Here is a 22,416-nt window from a genome sequence, read left to right on the forward strand (position 1 = left end):
GAAAAATTATAATTTTGAAGACCAGTAAATATTCTGAGTACTATAATACAATCATGATTCTAGATGCTGCTGACCTTTCTGCATGAATGGGACAGATTAAAATTACATAATTAAAAAGAAAAAGACTATAGTTGCTTTAAAAAATTCTTAAGAAAAAAAGTTCATTCAGTCACTAGTAGCAGTACAAGTGCTATCATGAAACATCTGGACTTCAAAATCAGATGGCCCAAGTTTGAATTTGGCTATGAAACACACTAAGTTTAGTATCCACAGGCAATTTGCTTAGCACTCTGGGGGCAATAAGAATATGAAATATTTATGTTGCATTTTATCTGCCTAAATAAATATTGAATGAATACCAAAAGGTATTAAAATGATAAATTATAGGGCAAGGATGAATATAAGGTAACAAGGGATATGAACAAAAAATTATAATTTATTCTTTACTATATTTTAATTTTTCATTATAAATATTATAATTTTATTTAAAACTCAAAAAGAGATTAAGTGTATTGGAAAGTGGGGATTTTTGTCGATTAATACTCTGATATTATATGGTTCAAACTATCTTTTAAAAAATACCTGACATTTCTTTTAATAGTAAAGTCATAATTACTTTTGCATTTATGGATATTTGCACTATAATCTATGATTTGAACTTATTTTGCTTTATTAAAAGTGATATTTAAAAAGAATTTGTATGTGTTAAGTATAGGAAGAGATGGGGAAGGAAATGCAGGTGGAAGAGGATTTATATGTTTTTTACAATTGTTACTTAAAAATAGGTAAATTATTTATTCTGATTATCAAATATGACTGAATCTTGTACCTTATGGCTCATATTAAAATAGAAAAGAGAATTAAAGAGCCACAGTGAGCAGGATATATGAAACATTATAAATCTTGTTGGGTCACATTTTGGAAAATTCTCTTTGGACTAATTTTGAATCATGAATGTGCATATGTCAATGTTTCACACTGGTGGCATGTCACACTAAAGTGAAGAACATAATATTTATACTTTTATCATACCTATTTTTTGACTGATATCAGAAAGTCTGGGATAGAAATAGAAATCAGGGACCAGCTTCTTAAAAGGCATCCTGAAATTGCGTCTGACCATAGTTATGGTTAAAACTGTGTCTCATTTCTTTCTTTCTTTCCATTGTTACAAGATAAGAAGTGTTAGCATTTTGTGGTTTATATGTAAATTGCTAGAGCCTACCACTTACTATTTCATTTCTTAACACTGATTAAAAAATCAGGAAAAATTGAAAATCTTCATGGATATAAATGATTCCATGGGTCGCAGGGAAATGTTTCACCCTCATGATCTGGGTGTACTTTTTCTTTATTAAATTGCTAATTCTTTGCTATCAGGGAATGATATATTTATCATGTAAGATGAATTTCTGGCGGGTTTACGTGAATACTCTATTACTGCAGATTCCCAGCACTACCTAAGAGAAGCTGTGTTTTTAACCAGTTTCAGCTGAAGACAGGTGCATTATTGGTGCTTTTTTATGAGTTTCATAATAAGTCTAATCAGAAATAACATGGAAATTACACCACAGGAACTGATTCCCTTGGAAATATTTTGAAGCACCGTAGGGATTCTGGGAGTGAAGTAGAAAGAATATATGAGACTCTTTTGACACGTTCATGATTTTTTAACGCAAAGCATAAATAGACTTTTCCTAAGCAAATTTTTGAGGTCAAGCAACTTAGCTGCTATGAATCCTAGTTATATAAATTACATAATAATACATGATCAATTAGTACAATAATTTTATTAATTATAATTATTAATGTATTGGAATTACTACATTAAGTCTTATGAAGCGGAAGATGAGCACACTTAAGTCCCAATGGGAAGGAATGGGAAGAGAAAAGAGTAATGAGGGTAGGTTCAGGTAAGCAGGCAAAGTTGTAGAATTGAAATTTTCTAAAACTGTATATTTTGTATTAGGTATACACAGATGTAAACTTGCTTTCAAATGCACTTTAAAAAGTTATAAAGGATAGCCCTGACAAAGACATTTTTATTATTGCAACAAAACAGGCCTTTTCTTTAGGAAATCTTGCACAACAGAGACACACAACAGGGGTCTCTAGAGCTACAAATGGGTTTCCCCTTGTTCAAGTCCATTTACTTAAGTGTGAAACAGTTTTTATTCTTCCATGAAACACATTCATACAAAGAGAAAAATATTTATAATTAAACTTGGAAATATCTGTTTCCCCCTCATTAAACCCACGCAAACTGTTTTTCCTAATACTGGAGGCAGAAGGCTGCAGCAATGTCTAGAGTATCCAGCGCTGCTTCAAGAAGTTGCGTTAGTTCTGTGTGTTCTAATGGGTCCATTCCAGTTGCCTGGAAACATGAGCATCTCCTCCACCCCCCAACAAAGGCTTCACAATAGAACATGAAAAGTATCTCTGATAAAACTGTATATATCTGTCCTTGTAGTTGCATTGCATAAAAAAAAAAACTATCTTCCAATAACAAGTTGAACCAAAATTGAACAGAATTCATAGATAAAATTCCAGAGTTCCAATAACAATTCAAAGGCAATTTGATTTTCTGATTCTATGCAAATATCTTGTATGCTATCATTACAAAAAAAGTGTAAACCAAAAATTTTTGTCACTTAAATGCCATTTAAAACTGCATGACTTTGCTTAGAGTTAACAAGTGCTTATGCATATTAGTTAGTGAGCTCTGATAAAGATCCATAACTATATGGAAAGTTGATTTAGGGCAGTATGGCCAATACACATACCAAAACAACTGGTAACCCATAGAGAAATACATAAAATTGGATCCTGACGTCACACCGTACAGAGAGGTAAATTCCAGGCCTAAATATAAAGGAAAAAATTAGGGGGAAAAGACAATTGGGAAAATCTTTTTATCATCCCAGGATAGTAAAGAATTTTAAAATATATTTATTAAGTATAAAAATTAAGGGATAATATGGTTATATGTGATTACATTAAAGTTAATAACTTTGGCAAGACATAAAGGTACTAAAAAGAAAACCATATTTTTATGAATCAATGAAAAAATAATAACAATCCAATAGAAAAACACAAAAAATATGATCAGACACATCATAAAAATGAAATAGAGCTGGCCCATAAAATAATGTGAAAAATGCTCTCCCTCTATTAATAATCAAGAAAATGCCTACCTTCTTGAAAAAATCAAACTTCAACAACAAGTGTTGATGACAAAGTATAGTACTTTTGTCCACTCATGTTGAAGGAATATAAGTTGGTATGACCTCTTTGTACCAAGAATGAGTCAATACCTGGTAAATTTGAAGATGCATACATATACTTTATAACCTTGTTCTTTATCATAACTATTGATCCATGGACACCAAAATACAGGTACAAAATATTAATGGTAATTTTTTTTTTCAGATATGGGTATTATTCTAAGAGATGCTGCCCATAATTCTTTTAAAAAATAATTTATTTATTTGTTTATTTATTTATTTTTAGAGAGAGGGGATAGGAGAAAGAGAGGGAGAGAAACATCTCTGTGTGGTTGCCTCTCACTCACGCCCCCAACTGGGGACCTAACAAGCAACCTAGTAATATGCCCTGACTGGGAATCGAACCAGCGACACTTGGCTCACAGGCTGACGCTCAATCCACTGAGCCACAGCAGCCAGGAATAGTAATGTTTTTAATAGCACAAGAGAATCAAAACACAACTGTAAAATAAACCTGAAGAAACCCACATTTACATCTACAGAAGATTTAATAAATCACATAATATTTATGTAATGGGATAACATGCAAACAGGAAATGAACTATAGCTACACATAATAACATAGATGAATTGCATAAATCTCAAGTAAAATACTGATCAAACTAAACAAGTTATAGAAGAATATGTGTGACATATTGTTTATATAAAGTTCAAAACCAGGCAAATATTTGGTATTTTTGTATATGTATATACAAAGTTCACAGATAGGCAAATGTATGGTATAATGCATGGAATGAGGTATATATGTGTGTGAGTGCAAATGTGCACACACATTAAATAAGAAACATTAGAAAGGAAATCATGAACATGAAATTCACCATACACATATTAGAGAAAGAGGGTGGGACAGATGATGGAGAGAGATTTTAATTTACTGCAGTTGTTACACAGAAGGTTTAATTGGAAAGTCAGGCCCATGGGAATCATAGCTCTTACTCCACACTGAGTTTAACTTATATTGCAAAGAACCTAGGCAAACTTTAAGCCCAGAAATATTTCTTTCCCTGTACATGCCCCAAATTGTTATTATAGATTTTTAAAGTGTTCTTCTGCATCAGGAGGCATTTTAATTTTGAAAAAATAGGACCAGATTTCGAGCAATGCTATTTGAAAAGGTAGCTGCTTTGGAGACTCCAGTGATTTTTTTTTTTTTTTTTTCTTTTTTAAGATTTTATTTATTTTGAGAGAGAGGGGAAGGGAGGGAGCAAGAGAGGGAGAGAAACATTGATGTGAAAAAGAAGCATTGATCAGCTGCCTCTTATATGCGCCCTAACCTGTAATCCAGGCATGTGTCCTGACGGGGAATCAAACAGGTGACCTTTCACTTTGCTGGATGATGCCCAACCAACTGAGAGCCACAGCAATCAGGGTGGGCCTCTTCAGTTTTATAATATATTAATCACACAGATAAGAAAATGCTTTGGTGTTGGGACTCCTCAGTTAGGTAAGAAAACGTTTACTGGACTAACCCTTATTCTCCAACTGGTTATGCTCCCCAAGTCTATAAAATTCAGATTTCTTTATAATAAATATTGCTTTGTTTATAAAGCCCATTGAGTATGTACTAAAACATTTTATTTTTCTTTTACATTGTTTTTTGTTGTTGTTGTTGTTGTTAAACGTGTTGGTTGAGTACATTCATATTGTTTATTGAAGATTTTGCAATTAAATATTAATTTTATGTGTCCTTTTAAATGTCTGATTCCTATTTTGAAAAAGGTACAAACTTCCAGTTATGAGATAAATAATTACTATGGATGTGTTGTACAACATAATGACTACAGTTAACAATGCTGTATAGTATATTTAAAAGTTGTTAAGAAAGTAAATTCTAAGAGTTCTGATCACAACAGAAAAAAACATTTTTCCTTCTTCCTTTGTTTTGTGTCTATACAAAATGATGGATGTTAACTAGACTTACTGTGGTGATCATTTCATGATATTTGTATCTCAAATCATTATGCTGTACACCTTAAACTTAAACAGTGTTGTATGTCAATTATATCTCAATAAAATTAGAAAAATTAATAAAAAGAATAAATGTCATAGCCCAGAGAGAAAATAAGATGGGAATAGACTCATCTTGCTGTTAATTCAATCCTTCCTTCATATTTTAACATGCATTCTGCCTGAAATGCTGTTCTTAATGAGACACACATGTAAGAAATAGATTTAGTATTCATTTGTCTTCATATTTCATTGCAATATGTTCTCATACACTTACTATGAACTCTGACTATCCTGGCAATAAGTGCATGATTTATACAATAACAAAAAAAAGAAAAAGAAAAGAAAAATTATATATAGTTTTTAAAATGTAAATTATAAGACTGCACATGTCATAAAAATAAATACATAGATAAGTTAAAAACATAAAAATACACACTCTTATCTGTTTAGAAGTAGAAATACTTAATGTTCTAAATAGCATTTTATAGGAACAATAAAAGAGAAAAGTAGTAATAAGAAATAATTATTTTACAACTAAATGCATGGAATTTGTGAAATAGGAAATTTGAGAAATAGAAGAAAGGAGAAAATATAGAAAAAACAACTGACTTTTTGGGGCACTTACTATTAAGAGGATACTTTGATAGATTTTTCTCATTTATCACACACAACATGCATGCACACATATACCTGGGATAAGCCTCTCATTTTTTGGACAAGTTGGCCAGGTAACATGGGTTTAAACAAACTAAATATTATCTTTAAGGCTCCATAGCTGATTCCTTTTTTTTTTTTTTTTAATTTTTATTTTTTGTTTTTTCAATTATAGTTGTCCCATTCTGCTGATTCCTTTTTATAGCATTGTGGCTCATAAAATACTTTGTGGTTTAAATGAGAATATTAAATATATAGTCCAGAGTTACAGAGACTGTCTCTCCATATTTAATGTTTTCTACTCTGAAATTTCATTAGAAATAAAGACGTAAATGTCCAAGATGTCTTTTCATATCTAGAACAATTAATTATACATACAGAGAATAATTATGGAAGTTACAACTTTAAAGAAAAGCTTTTATTCTTGCTTTTATTCTTGCTCATTGAAGTGCTTATTTTTTCACATTATATATTTGACCAGTTAGGTTTTTCCTCACATGTATCATATAAACAGAAAGTGGTTTATTCTGTAGATGGCTCATTTTTTATGTCTATTAGTGTATTTCAGTAACATCTTTTTTAAGAACATTTTAAAATACACTTAAATTTCTCCATGGCCTGTTTAAATCTGCCATTTTGAATTTCTGTTAGATGTTATTAATCAAATGGCAAATGTTCAGTTACATAACATATCCTTATATCTAATTTTGAATTAATGATCTTAACTTAGAGTATAGTGTACCTTAGTCCTTGACATTTTAACTAATTAATTAATTTTTTGTTTTTGACATTTTTTAACAGCTAGGAGGAGAAATTGAAATAGTTTTGTTGAATTGCCTCATTGTGCAGATGAGAAAACTGAGGTTCAGAAAGTTAATGATGTATTAATATTTGTTAAAGATTGGTCTATACATTAAACTTTTGAAATTCAGATTTCTAAACCCGACTGCATCAGAACCTTAGAAGCCTTTATTTTAAACACACACACACACACACACACACACACACACACACACACACACGCACACACACACACTGAAGTTTGAGAATCACTGGGCTAGGGTATTTTCATGCACATCTGCAAAAGTCTTCCCAGCATGTAAATGAGCATCTCTGTGATATAGCTTAGTGGTAAGATTGTTAAAAATGGCATTTCCATGGGTTTGAAACTCTATATGGAGGAGTAGTCAAGTGGATCAATGGAGAATAATTGAGTTCCTTCTACCTTTCACAGACCTTTTTAATACTTATAAAAACTTTGGTCTTTGACATCCAATATCTAAAGTCAAAATCTTGAAGCATAATATTTTTAAATGTATTTAAGTGTCTGGCATTGTCTCAAAAATTAGTTTTTCTACCTCACTTTCCAGGCATGTGTATTTTAACTATTTAACCTTTCTGGGTGACACATAGCCAGTATTATGAATATTAGTAGAGCCGGAGAGGGTAGGGAATTAACACAAAGGTAAAACTTACTGCGCTCCTTGCCTTCTGTGGACTATTTCTCAAGTCACAAGTCCTGTATGGGCCAAGATATCTTGTTAGTAAGGAAGCTTTTCTGTTCAACCAATTTACAACTCTTTATTAAGTGCTTATTGTAAGTTATGGAGAATGCCAAAGAAATACTCATTTCTTTGAAGAGCATATTATTTATTATGATTTTTTAAAGGCACATGTGTAATTTCTATATATTTTAAATAAGAAATACTGGTTAATGAAGCATGTGGATTGTGAGGACATGAAGACAATGGTCAGTTAAAGACCTGGAGGAAGACTTCATGAAAATGTGACTGGCCTTTGAATTAAAGCTGGATTTTTCTTAAAGAAGGAGGTAGACATTCCTAGAGAAAATGAGATATGCGTGTAGAGTTGTGTAGAAAGATGTTTATTCTAGGAAAAAAAATGGAAACAACATAAATGTCCATGTACAAGGAAATGGATAAATAAGAAAAGGTACAGAGTGTAAGAAGGCAGTGGATGGACTGTATTTATATCTAATAGCATGGAATAAATAATTAAAAGGATGTTAGAAAAATGTAAGTCACAGAATGATATATACCATATGCTATTCATATATTTTAAAAACACATGCACATAAACACAAAAAAGATTGGAGAAGTGTTTACCAAGTTTATTAGTTGTTTTATAGGACATAGGGAATGGGAATAAGGATGAGGATTAAATGAAATTCAAACTTCTGAATAATTCGCTATTACTTAAAAACAACTTGAAAATATCAAAAGAATATTTGGAGATAATTTCTTTGGCCCCTTTAGTGATAATATACTTGTTTTTACCATAAAAATGAATTTTAAAAAGAGATGTAATTAGCATCATCAATTAGTGTTCATTTGATCATCCAGGGTGTGCAGTGGATATAGACTTTCATTGTCTCTATTTGTAGGTAAATGTCACTCGTGAAGACTCACCAAGTGAAGACCCAATCTTTCTTAGAACTTTAGGAAAAGGAGATTGGTTTGGAGAGAAAGCCTTGCAGGGGTAAGTAGATCAAATCTTACACAGTTTTTGGTTAGGTGCTACATAAATTCCTGTCTTAAAGATTGAGCTCTTAACCAAATAGGCTCTTCAGTGCTGATCCTAATAACAGATATGAACCCTTGAACATTTTTATGTATTTCTAGTTGGAATTGTTATTTGTTTAGATAGACTCTGGGTTTGATTAGTGGTTAACTTCTGTAATAACTAATTTTTATATTAATAGGAAAATTTCTCTGCTTTATGTTTCTTAACTGCAATCACTTATAGTGTCTAAAAGACGGAAAGTCTTTGCTAAGCTTTGTATGATAGTTTTACTCAGAATCACAGAAAGATGGTTGAGAACTTGGGAATTCTCTAAACCTGATTGTACAAACAATAGATTTGAAGGTAGTGAGGACTTTGCGGGATTCACCTCTGGCTCATTGTTGTCATTGCTGCTTATCGTAATTGAGGTGGAGGAAGAGATGAGCATGGAGGTAATTTATGCCTATCTAGATTCACTCTGGATGGGCTCTAAAGGATGAACTTGAAGAGCTGTACTGTGAGATCACTGAAATCTCACTTGTAAACTAAGACCTCAAGAAGTAAGCATTTGGGATTTCTTCCCATGTATAATGGAAGAGAAAATCAGCTGACTTTGTACCACTCAGTATACAGAATTCATGATTAACATGACAGATATATTTAGGTATTCTTCTCTTATTTTCCAATAAACACAACATCTCAATTATCAGTGTATATAAATAAAACTTTTTAGAGTTCAGTGCTGGATGTACAATAAGCCACTTGAATAAGAAATAACCAATAAGCATTTATTTTTGCATCAAATTCCAGATATAGAAGTGTCTACTTAAAAGGAACAACAATAGGATATAACATATTCCTAAAATATTTGGAAGAGTTTTGCTTCCATTTCAAAGTATGCCTTTATTTCAAAAAATATAAGTGATTTTCTTAAAAGTACTATAAAGAAATAGTTTAAGGAGTTTTTTTGAATTTTATTTTTCAATTATTGTTTATAGTTAATATTATTTTTTAAAGATTTTGTTTATTTATTATTAGAGAGAGGGGAATGGAGGGAACAAGAGAGAGAAAGAAACATAGATTAGTTGCCTCTCGCATGCACCTTGACCAGGGGCAGAGCCCTTGATCCAGGCATGTGCCCTGACTGGGAATTGATCTAGTGACATTTTCGCTTTGCAGGATGATGCCCAACCATCTGAGTCACACTGGGTCAGGGCTTAATATTATTTTGTATTAGTTTCAGGTGTATAGTACAATGGTTATACAGTCATATACAAAGTGATCTCTCTAATATTTCAAGTACCCACCTGGCACCATACATAGTTATTATTATATTATGACTATATTCCATATGCTGTACTTTACATCCCTGTGACAATTTTGTAAGTACCAATTTGTACTTAATCCCTTCACTTTAAGGTGTTTTTTATTTTTAAAGCCACAATTAGATGTCAGGTCTCATTTTCTTTCTTACTATTTCACAGCTACAGAAATGAAGCGGTAATTTTGATGTCATCTTACTCAGGCCACAGTATTTTATGAAAATTCAGACCTAAATGCATTCGACTTTCTTTTTTTATCTTATGAGTTTGTTTGACCCTATCTGATGAAGATGCACAAAAGAATGTAGTAAACATCATCTTCCTAGTAGGAAATGCACAAACATCATTTGTTATTTAATCTTTCTTTCCATTGATTATTATATATGCAGACGATTCTAAAGAATAATGCCACTTGATTTCATTGATCCCAGACTAAGTGCCTCTGTGGAAATTGTGATTTCTAGCAGAGCCAAAGAACCAGGAACATTTTCAATCACTTCTGATGGGATTACAAGTGGAACACCAGTAAATAAAACATAATTGAGAATTGACAGATTTTCTTTTTGCAGCTTACTGTCACTGAATTTTGGTGCCAGTTAAAGAAAGGCCTTATGGTGAAAACACCTTCCTACAATGTGTCTTAAGGAGTAAATTTCGGGATATGGTTTATGAAAAGATCAAAATTCAAGTTAATAGTATTCTATCTAGATTGAATTAATTCTAGCCTATGCTTATTCTTGTGAATGACCTGTTGTCAAAACTCTCTTTGAACATACGCAGCCTTCTTTACTGGCCTTTTTCTCACTCCACACCATTGTTACCCTGAATGCCTCCCAGCCTACCCCCATCTCTTTCTTTCTCAGGCCCTTAAATATTATTTTGTGATACTCAATCTGGCTTTATCAGTCTACTCTAGGTGAACACTTCAATGCCACCAGGGATTTGCTACTTAGACCAAAGAACCATCTTCCTTTATCTTCATTTGATGTCACTTCTCAGCCACAGTATTACACTGTCGGTCACCCCATTCCTTCTTTAAGTTCTCCATCCTTTGATATCCCCGCAATTGTTAATACTCCTTACAATTTGTTGTTTCATCTCCTAAAAATGACCAGTGTTTTGTCTTCAATTCTTTATTACATACATCTTGGTATGCATCCAGGTCTATGACTGCATAGTCCTTCGATGAAAAGAAGTCCCAAACATTTATATTTTGCTTTGAGCTCAGCATCAGGCGCTTTTCAGATACTCAACATGTATATGTTGAATGAATGAATGAATGAATGAATGAATGAACGAATGAACAAATGAGCCTCTCTAATGATGGTCAATCTTGCAATCCCTTCTGCCATTGATCACTTTCACTACTTGAAGTTCCTTTAAGGTGAATAACGGGTTATGAACTCATTCGAGTGAGGGTGGTAATGCAAATGAGTAAAAAATAAGGTGAGTAAACTGGTAGCAAACTAGAAAGCCTTTTGTAATGAGGATAGCAGTTACTGTTCTCCAGGTCATTGCTACACTTTTTTTAAAGGGAAGGCAAAAAAAACCTAGGCATTTAAAAAAATATATAAAATGTTATTTTGTAACTTGATTTAAAAGAACAAAGCTCTGCAAGCAAACAAAACATTTTTGCAAACCATTTGATCTCTGAGCTGCCATTTTGGGATTTCTATCAATCGGATATGCCTCTTTAAGTCTAATTAGATTCAGTTGAAGAAAGCCTATTAGGTCAATTTTTCTTGATTTTTTTCCTTGTTTGATTATTTGACATTTTAATGTTTTGAAGTTCTATCTCCATGTTCTGTTTTTCTTTCACTCAGTGCCTCCATGTTCTTCTATTCTGATATTTTCTTTGAATTTTAATGTTTCGCACAAGAAATTCCTACTTTTCATAAATGAGATTGATTTGCTTCACTTTTTTCCCTCTAAATATCTTTAAATTTTTGTGACTTCAGAGTATATTCTTTGGGGAAACTGTATATATATTTTTGGGTAATAGCTATGATTTTTATACTTGAAAGATAAATTTTATAATTGATATTCTCTGTATGTACATAACATAGCTTTTCAGAGTATTGTTTTCTCACAAATAAAATTTATATGTACTGGGCATTTTTGTTCTATTTTTCTGAACATGTTCAGCATATCATTAAAATATTTGTAAATTAGTAGTGAAATAAATTCTTGAGCATTTTAAATTTTTAAAAAAAATAAAATTTATTGGGGTAATATTGGTTAATAACATTATATAAATTTCAGATGTACCACTTTATAATATGACTTCTGTATACTTTATTGTGTCCTCATCATCCAAAGTCTAGTCATCTTCTGTCAACTTATATTTGAGCACATTTACTGTCTTTATCTTCCCTACTACCTTTCCCTCTGGTAACTACCATTCTGTTGTGTGTATCTATGAATTTGGTTGTTTTCTTTGTTCAATTGTTGCTTTTTGTTTTATATTTCACACTGACAAATCACACAGTTCTTGTACTTTTCTGTCTGGCTTATTGCTTAGCATGATATTCTCAAGATGCATCCACACTGTCCCAAATGTTGCAAATTTTATCATTTTTGTTGGCTGAGTGGTATCCCACTGCATACATACACCACATCTTCTTTACCCATTCATCTCTCAAAGGACTCTTAGGACACAACAAGCACAAGACATGTTTTCATGTGTTGATGATGGTGAATAATGCTGCAGATGAGATGGGGTACATATATCTTTATGAATAATTATTTTCAAAACTTTGGCTAGATACCCAGAGGAGGCATTGCTGGGTCATATGGTAGCTCTATAGTCACTTTTTTGAGGAACTTTCATACTGTTTTCCATCAACTTGCATTCCTACCAACAGTGTGCAAGGGCTCCCTTTTCTCCTTATCCTCTCCAACATCTGTTATATCTTATCTTACTGAATTAATAGCCATTCTCACAGCTGTGAGGTGGTATCTCATGTTTTTGATTTGCATTTTTCTTATAACTAGCAATGTTGAGCATTTTTTTAAAGATCTGTTGGCCTTCTGTGTGTCTTCTTTGGAAAAGTGTCTATTTGGGTCCTCTGCCCATTTTTTAATTGGATTTTTTTCTTTGTTTATTTGTTATGTGAATTTTCTATATATTTAGAAAATAGGCCCTTTGTCAGAGGTATTACTTGCAAATATCTTCTTCTATTTAATTTGTTGTTGATGATTTAAAATTCTTGCTGTGCAGAAGATTTTTAGTTTGATGTAGTCCCATTTATTTATTTTTACTTTTATTTCCTTTTACTTTGGAGTCAAATTTACAAAAATTACTTGAGACTAAGGTCCATAAGTTTAGTACCTATGTTTTCATCTATATATTTTATTGTTTCAGGTCATATAGGTCTTTAATCCATTTGAATTAGTTTTGTGTATGGTGTCAGATAGCAGTCTAGCTTCATTCTTTTGCATGTGGCTTTCCAGTTTTCCCCACACCATTTACTGAAGAGACTTTTTTTTTTTTTTTGCATTCTATGTTCTTTGTTTCTTTGTCAAAAATTACTTGCCTATATATGTGTGGGTTTATTCTGAGCTCTGAATACTGTTTCATTGGTCTATGTGTCAGTTTTCCTGCCAATACTGTATTGTTTTTATTATTGTAGCTTTCTGGTGTAGTTTGAAGTCAGGGATCTGATTCCTCTAGCTTTTTGTTTTGTTTTGTTTTGTTTTTCCTCAGAATTTCTTTGGCTATTTAGGGTCTTCTGTGATTCTGTACAAATTGATGATTTTTTTTTTTTTTTTTTGGTTCTATGTCCATGAAAAATGCCATTGGGATTTTGATGGGGATCGCACTAAATCTATATATTGCTTTAGGTAACATAGCCATTTTAACATTTTTAAATTCGTAACTGTAAATACAAAATATCTTCCCATTTCTTTGTATCTTGACCATCCTTTTTAAATTTAAGAGTGCCCAATTCTAGTATTAGTTAAAGATACATTAGATAATTGAATGAGCTGAAATGTAGCCTCAGTCAACCTGTCACCAGAACTCCACTATATAGTTCTTCCTCCAGAAGTAATGTTTTATTTCTTTATTGGGTGAAGACAGTAGAGTCATAAATCTAGCCATCCTGTAATCTATACCATCAGCATTTATTAATTAATAGCATCCCATTACAAGAAAAATTGGGATCACTCATTGTTTTCACTTTGTTTGGTTGACATCATGCAAATTATTTAGTATTGTTTGGCTAAAGCATTATTTTTCTATGATAATGATTTTTTTCCACACCAGAGAAAGGGCAAAATGTTTTACTCTTTCAAAAGTTATCCCTCCTTATATACATAAAAACTAAAGTTGTATTTAGAGAAATTAGTTCAGGCTTAGTTCAAATACTCATGTACCAGTCCAACTACACTCTGGCTTACTATTGCTTCAAGATCTCTACCTGACTTGAAACCATATGGAATTCACAGGAGCATCAGAAGATGCCAAATTCTAAGCCAGTTGGATCTGTAGTAATTAGAAATACATAAAACTAAGATGAACCTGAGAGAGATAAGATCAAGCTTCCGCTTGCCTCTCCCCCTAATATTTCAGTCTTCAGCATAACATATGGTTAAAAGTTTCAGCTCAGAAGTCAGACTGCCTGGGTTGTAATCCACTCTGTCATTTATAAATTATGAGACCCTGAGAAGCTCTTCTTTCATCTGAAATTGAAACGATGATTGTCTCTAACTTTTTGAGTTACTGTGAGAAGTAATCAAGGGGATACTTATAAAGCATTTGAGTGACTACCTAGAATTTAGATTAGTGCTAAAAAAAAAGCCATCTGCTATCATCACCACCACCACAATCTTTATCTTCATTATCATTATCAGCAACATCAGCATCCATCACCATTATCATTATATCACCATCCCCATTCCCAGCATTGTTCTGCTACTTCTTGACTAAAGCTTAGAGCACTCGGTATAATTGGTTTAGCATTAGATTTTGAGTCATCTACTCACTGATTATATAACTGAGTAGGCCAGTTAACCCCTCCGAATTTCTTGTTTCTGAAAATTTGTTAAACTGAGCCAGTTGAACTAAGTGATCTCTAAGTTTCCTGAGGGCACAGACTCTGCTTCTCTTGAAATGTGGCTTCTTTCCAACTGGAATAGATTCCTGGATTCCATGTGCAGCTCTGGGCCACCAGTTAAATCGTGGCATTTAATAGCAAACCACTGTCAGCAAGACCCTTTTCTTCAGGAACTATCCCAGCCATCATCTATCATTCTGAAGACCAGCACTACATGCCAATCTCTGTCCTCGTTAAAGCAAAAATAAATCAGCCAAGTCAGTAGTCAGTTCAGAAGTCTTTATTTCCCTCCTCATCAGAGAAGGAAAACTCTGACTCCAAAAAACCTCCGCTGCCTTGCGGCATACCTCTTCAGGGGAAAGGCTAAGGGAGTAAACCCCGACAGAAAATCCGGAGCCAGAGTCCCTAAGGCGGTTTGACGTTGTAGTCAACACCGGCAACTCCTGCGGCGCACCTGAAGCCAAGCTGTATTGACTCCGTCTTTCCCTTGGACCCTTCAGCTGCGAAGAGAGGGGGGTCTGCTGCATGGGCAACAGCAGACCCTCCATATCACCCTGCCCAGGCTCTGTAGCTTCAGCTTCACTGGAGAGGACACTCCAGCGTCATCGCAAGATGTCGATTCAACATGGGAGGAGACAGATACCGTGTCACTCCCGAGTCGGACTGCACAGCCATTCTCAGCAGTGCAGATAGACTCTTAAGAAGCTATACCATCGTCTCTTGAGACGGACGGCTGCCGAATTTCCCTCCTCATGGGCAGTGGTCATGGGAAAGTTCATTAATATTTCTGAATCCACTTCTTGGTTTTCTCCTTTTTTAATTAATACAATTATAGCATATAAAATGATATAGCAAATATTGGATATAGCATAAATCATTCATTTATTTATTTAGAAATAAAATTTTATAGATACAATTCAAGCCTCTTTTGTATCCTCCCCAATACTTTTCCTTCCTCCACATCATCATCCTAAAGTTGTCTGTATGAATTCTCACTGATCATATGACTAAATTTTATTGTGTTTACATATATGTATAATAAGAATGTACATATGTAAACATTAACATATATAAGCTTGTTTTATTTGTGTTTAAAATTTTACACATGTTCAATCTCATTCTGTTTCACTTGGGAGTCAATATATCATTTTTCTTTTCTTTTCAATGTCATACAAATTGTACTTGTGTTATTCCTTAGTTTAGAAGTTTACCTTCCCTTTCTATTCTTTTTAAATTAATCTTTAAATTTTAAATAAGTATATCTAACATATAATGTTAATTCATAGCTCTGTCCTTTTCTTGAAAGATATGGGGATCTTCATGTGTCCAACTTCGAATTACTCCTTCCCACTCCCTATCTAGATTTGTAGTATATAATTCCATCTGGTTGGTTAATCCTCAGATACTAGTCATTATTATTACTACATATATTGCTTACATCTACAAAAACCCTATTTCCAAATTATGTCACTCACAGGTACTGGAGTTTAAGACTTTGACACAACTTTGGTGGCAGGGGGGTGGGCATAATTCAACCCATTACATTCTGGAAAACAATTAGGTTTATGTCACTTTACTGCCCTTAGGCTTCCTGTGGCACCCCAGCAATGAGATCTGTTCCGATATTACTACTGCAGCCTCATCACCCACAATCCTGCATCATGATCTATGCTCTAGTTATATTGAGACCATTTGTATCATCATCATCCCCATGATGTATTTGACTTTTAGTAATTTGGCTTTGCAGTAATCTATTGTGATTACAATTGTTCCTGGCATGCCTGAATAACTAGACATACCACAAGCTTCAAGCAGGATATTAGATCCAGTAAGACCAGCACAGCATAGAACCCAAATGCATAGGAATGTAGAAGCTGACCTGTTCTTCTGTAGGAATTTAGACCCACAATATGCTCATATACAAGGATACGATACTAGACCATTGGGCTCTGATGTCAAGGAACTCATTAGGGAATTTATGAAAATCATGTTTTGGTTTTCAAGAAACCATATTGCATACAAAATATAGTCTCATGCACACGTACACACAATAAACATATGTATCTCAAAGTATTGATATTATGAAAACACCTCTGGCCAAGCCTACACACAAATTAACAAAGATAATTTAATGAACAAAATTTGAACCTCTGCTCTCTGGCCTTCTCTAAAGAATACACCTGGAATATAAGGTTAATTACACAAAATTTTTGTTGTTGTTTGAATTTACTTGATCTGGTTAATGCTTCAGTGTGCACTGTAGATTCGGTATATCACTAGTGATTAATTTTGCTTATTATAATAAACAAGTATTGTGAGTCAGTGATAGTAGCCAATATATATTAGTTTTAAATAAATTAGAAAATAGGTTGTTTAAAAAATTGTTAAATACAAGGGGATTTAGGAAAGAGGATTTTTGTTCTAGAAGAAGGCTTTGAGCCTGCTTATACAAATAATTATTTCTATAAGGGAGATTACATTTTGTAGATGGTTAGGGAAACATCAGGGTGTCTTAGAAAATAGTTTCTTTGTCCCTTCTATCTTAAATATAAGGTCATTTTCAATAGCAGAAATAGAGGTACTTATCAAACAATTCAGTCCCTCATTGTTATCCTCCAACATGTCATCCAGTCAAATAATTTCCTTCAGTTGCCACAAGATAAGAGAATACAATAAGAATTTGAAACTCTTCAAAAACAAATAGAAAAAAATTATTCGAAGCTAATTTTTTGTTAATGAATTTGGCTAGTGTTCTGTGTCTCTTGTCATTTTTATTATTTCCAATTCTAAATGATTGCTTCTTAATTTTTCTTTTATACAGTTTAGAAGAAAGATGGCTTGTTATAAATCACACTTTGGACAGGCAACAAAGACTTTAATTGGTTATATTCATTGTCATTACACTAATCACTTGTGATGCCTGGAAAAAATGTGTTAAAGCCCTCTGAATATTCTTGCCAAAAAATTATCTTTGTAACATTTATTCATGTGTTCTGATTGAGACTGTTTCCATATGGATGAGTATTTCCAGCTATATTGGGCCTCATATTTCTCATTCGTACAATGAACTGGGAGTGGGAGATATTTTAGAAATATATGCTATGTGATAATTGTCTTATCCCATATTCTATAAATTAGGGCAAGTACAAATATTCCTCCTAGGACATCTCAAGTAGTATGTAAAGGGATTTGAGTTCACCACCACTTCCCAGAGCCATGTTCAAATATATCACTAAATAATCACATGTACCATAGTTTAATAAAAATGCAAACAATTAGAAATTATTTTTAAAAACCCACTTGCAATAGCATCACAAATCATGAAGTAATTAGAAATAAATTTAACAAAGATTTTTAAGATCTGTATACTGAAAACTACAAAACATTTTCAAGAGGAATGTTGACATACACTGTGTTTGTGTCACAAGACTCCATTGTGTTCTCCTAGATCAGTGGTTCTCAACCTTCCTAATGCCACGACCCTTTAATACAGTTCCTCATGTTGTGGTGACCCCAACCATAACTAAAGCATAGTGATTAATCACAAAAACAATATGTAATTATATATGTGTTTTCCGAAGGTCTTAGGCGACCCCTGTGAAAGGGTTGTTCGACCCCCAAAGGGGTTACGACCCACAGGTTGAGAACCGCTGTCCTAGATTGATGTTTGCCATCAGTGCAATCTCAGTCAAAACTCTTCCAAGCTTGATTGCGGAAATTGACAAGCTGACATTAAAATGGAAAGGAAATTTAAGAGACCTATAATAGCCAAGAGAACGTTGGAAAAAAAAAAAAAAAAAAAAAGACAAATTTGGAAGACTAACCCTACCAGACTTTGAGGCTTATTTTAAAACTACAGTAACTAAGGCAATGTGGTATTGATGTCATGACAGAAAAATAGATCTATGGAACAGAATAAAGAGCTCCAAAATCCATCACACATTTATTGCTGCCTTAGCTCAGGCTGCCACAACAAGATATCATAGAGTGGATGACTTGAACAATGGAAGTGAATTTTCTCACATTTCTGGAGGCTAGAATTCCAAGATTAGGGTATCAACATGGTTGAGTTCTCATGAAAACTCTCTTCCTGGCTTGCGGATGGCTGGCTTCTTGCTGTATGTTCATATGTACTCACCTGGCCTTTCCTTGGTGCATTAATATAGAGAGAGTGAGAAAGCTCTCTGGTGTCTCTGCTTATCAGGGCAGTGACCTCATCATGAGGGCCTTACTGTTATGACCCCATCTAAACCTATGTATCTCCCAAAGGCTCTTTCTCAAAATACCAACCTATTGGGGGTTAAGGCTTCAACACATCAATGTGAGGTGGTAGGGGTACACAATTCAGTTTTTAAGAGCTGCCAGTAAATCTCACCATCCGTTCCAATGCAATTCACTGAAGAAATGCCATCATTTTTCGCAAATGATGTTGAAACAACTGAATATCCATTAAGTAAAAATTAAATAAAGTTGGCCTTATACCTTGCACCATGTACCAGAATTAACTGAAAATTCATTGCAAACCTAAATGTGAAACCAAAACAACAAAATAGGGAAAAACACATAGGATATCAATTTGATGAATTTGATTGGGTAAAGAATTTTTTTTATGTCATACCAAAACATGAAAACCATGATAAATTAGACTTCATTAAAATTAAGAATTTCTCTTCTTTGAGGAAAAAAAACTACTGTACTAGGAATAGGAAAATATTTTCTCTACACAGACTGCAAGAATATATTTGCAAATATATATCTGAGAAAGGACTTAATTCTGGAGTAAATAACTCCCAAATGTCAACAATGAGAAAAAATTTAATGGGAAAAAGATTTTAACAGACATTTCACCAGCAAAGAGAAACTGATCACAAATAGGCACATGAAAATTTTCTCACCATGATTAGTCATTAGGGAAATGCAAGTTGAAACCAGAATGAAATATATATATATGTGTGTGTGTGTGTGTGTGTGTGTGTGTGTGTGTGTATATATATATATATATATATATATATATATATATATATATATATAAATGTCTAAAATTTAAAAGATGTTGGAGAAGATGTCGAGCAAGTGGAACTTTTGTGTATTGCTGGTGAGGCTGTAAAATGGTACACCACTATAGAAAACAATTTGACAGCTTCTTGAAAAGTTAAACATATTGCTTGCCATATGACCCAGCCATTGTATTCCTGCATATTTACAGGAAACACGGAAGCTCATGTCTACACAAAGACTTATACACAAATGTTCCTAGCAGCTTTATTTGTAATGTCCTCAAACTGAAAACAACCCAAATATTCATCAACAGATGAATGGTTAAACAAATTATAGTATAGTCATGCAATGAAATACTGTTTAGCAACAAAAAAATTAAGTATTGCTACACTCAACAACATAAAAGAGTATAAAAATAATTCTGATTACTGAAAATAAACCAAATAAAAAAGAGGACATAAATACATGAGTTCACTGATATAAAATCTAGAAAATACCGAAAATACCAACTAATCTATAGGGACAGAAAGCAGTTTAGTGGTTAGCTAGTCATGGCATTTGGTAGGAGACAGATTATACAGGGAGACTAGGAAACTCTGGGGATATTGGGTCTGCTCATTATCTTGAGTTTAGTGATAGAATCACAAGTGTCTATAGATGTCAAAAGCTTAAAAATTTTTCACTTTAAACATGTGAGGTTTATTTAATGTCAACTATACCTTAATAAACTATGAAATGTTTTCAAACTCACTTTCAATCTTATAAGTCTCCTTGATATAGTAAGAAAACTACCAATTCTCCTGTGGTTCATTAACCACAATTGCTTCACTATTCTGCACCCGTTAGGCTCAGACCTCCTCATGCTCCCATTATCAAAGCATCTGTTAATAACATTAGTTTTGCAACTTGCTTTACCCCAGTAACAGGTAAGAGAATGTGTCAAGGCTAATTTGGGTAAATGGAATTACAGGGCCATCAGTGCAATAAACCCACTGTCAGTAGTAGTTATATTCTACAAAGGCATGGGGTTTTGTTTAAGTCAAGTGATAGATTACCCATCCATGCAGGCAAGTATGGCCCCAAAGGGTCATGTCTTGGGAAGTCAGTTTTGGGCTGTGTGTCAGTATCTACTTAGTCTGGAATTTTGATTCTCAGCCTGGAAAACAAAGGACAGAAGAATTTTCTACCAAAGTGGTAGAATTTAAGATCAAGCAGAGAATCACAAGCAGGAGAAAGGAAGATTAAAAGACCATATCAAGCTCAAGGCTTCATAACTGAAAGAAATTGCACTTATTTGGGGAGTTCTGGGTGTTCAATCCTTGAGCCCAAGCACATAGAGGTTATGGGTTAAGACTTTTAAACAGTGAGCAAGTGGACAGTACGAAGGTGGAGAAGAGACACAGTAACCACCAGCAGCAGTTTCTGGTAGTAAAATGAGCTAGGGTTTCCCAGATGTTTCTTATTAATATCTTACCCTTGCCTTTTCCAATGGGAAGTTGCTGTTATCAGGCTAATGAGACTATTCTCTGCTTTAGCCATTTTCTGATCAATAATGTCATTGAGAAAAATGGATCTGGAATTCTAGGTAAATTCATTTTAATACTTGTTAAAAGAATTACACAAACTAAACAATATGTATGGTTTACATTAGGTATTTATTCCTGTATTGCCTAACGTCATTTGAATCAGCAGTGATCCTCATATCCCACATTAGGAAATATAAGATAAACCATCAATTAAAAGTGAAGCCAGTGAACCTATATGTTACAATAATTTATTATGCTACAAAGCTTTAGGTTTAAAGAGCATGCATTTTAACTTCCTCTCTTAAATCTGTCATTCACTCTCAGCAAAACTGTATTGTTTACTGTTTAATGATGAAACATTTAAAGATAAACAAGACATATTTCCTGACCTCCAGCCCATTGTACTAAATACCCTCACATACATTATTCTGTTTGATGCTCACAACAGCCTAATATTATGAGTCCCATTCCACAAGTGAGAAAGCTGAGGCGCAGTGATATTAAACAACTTGCACAGTAAGCAGAGAAACTAGGAGTCAAACCCAGGTCTCTTTTGTGCACAATCTATTGTCTTTTCAATAGACCACACTGCTGTTACATATAACAGTGAGCAGACAGGGTAGAATGGGCACCTTAGGGAGTTTTCAGTACATGGGAGTTTCATTTCCCTTTCCTGCCCATATCAAGTATAATAGTACCTGGAGAAAATTATATAGCTGCTTTCTTTCTTGCTTTCTATTTGTTCTTACTCTCCTGAGATACTTGACACTTTTATCCCCTACCATTTCCATAATTCAGATGACTGAGGATCCCTTGTCATGAAAACACTTGTGGTTTCATCTTGGCCTCAGCTCATGTTTTCCATTGCTAAGCAAACATGATTTAAAGCAAACGGACCTGTTTATCACCCCCTTTTCCCTTTAGTAGCTGTAGAACAGTTTCTTAAACTACCTTTTTTTCAAAACCACAATTCAGGTCTGTAAGTATTAAGAGCTTATCCTATAAGATATAATGGCTGTCCTTTGTTTTCTGGAACATTCCTGAGAGTCTGGGCTTAATGATGCCCACAGCATCAGTGGTTGACAGTGGCCTGCGAACCAGA

The 22,416-nt window shown here is 33.6% G+C and overlaps 1 protein-coding gene across 3 annotated transcripts in view; it reads left to right on the plus strand.

The window, feature by feature from the left end:
• PRKG1 (protein kinase cGMP-dependent 1) overlaps positions 1 to 22,416 on the plus strand; it is a 1,228,801-nt gene that overhangs the window by 1,016,928 nt on the left and 189,457 nt on the right. For all 3 annotated transcript variants that reach the window (XM_090278041.1, XM_090278040.1, XM_090278045.1), the window contains exon 7: positions 8,293 to 8,387. In XM_090278041.1, the coding sequence (XP_090134167.1) occupies positions 8,293 to 8,387 (95 nt within the window). The remainder of the gene's footprint in view (positions 1 to 8,292; positions 8,388 to 22,416) is intronic.

Source organism: Furipterus horrens, unplaced genomic scaffold (assembly GCF_987537825.1).
Source record: "Furipterus horrens unplaced genomic scaffold, mFurHor1.1.pri manual_scaffold_5, whole genome shotgun sequence".
NCBI classification, from domain to species: Eukaryota; Metazoa; Chordata; class Mammalia; order Chiroptera; family Furipteridae; genus Furipterus; species Furipterus horrens.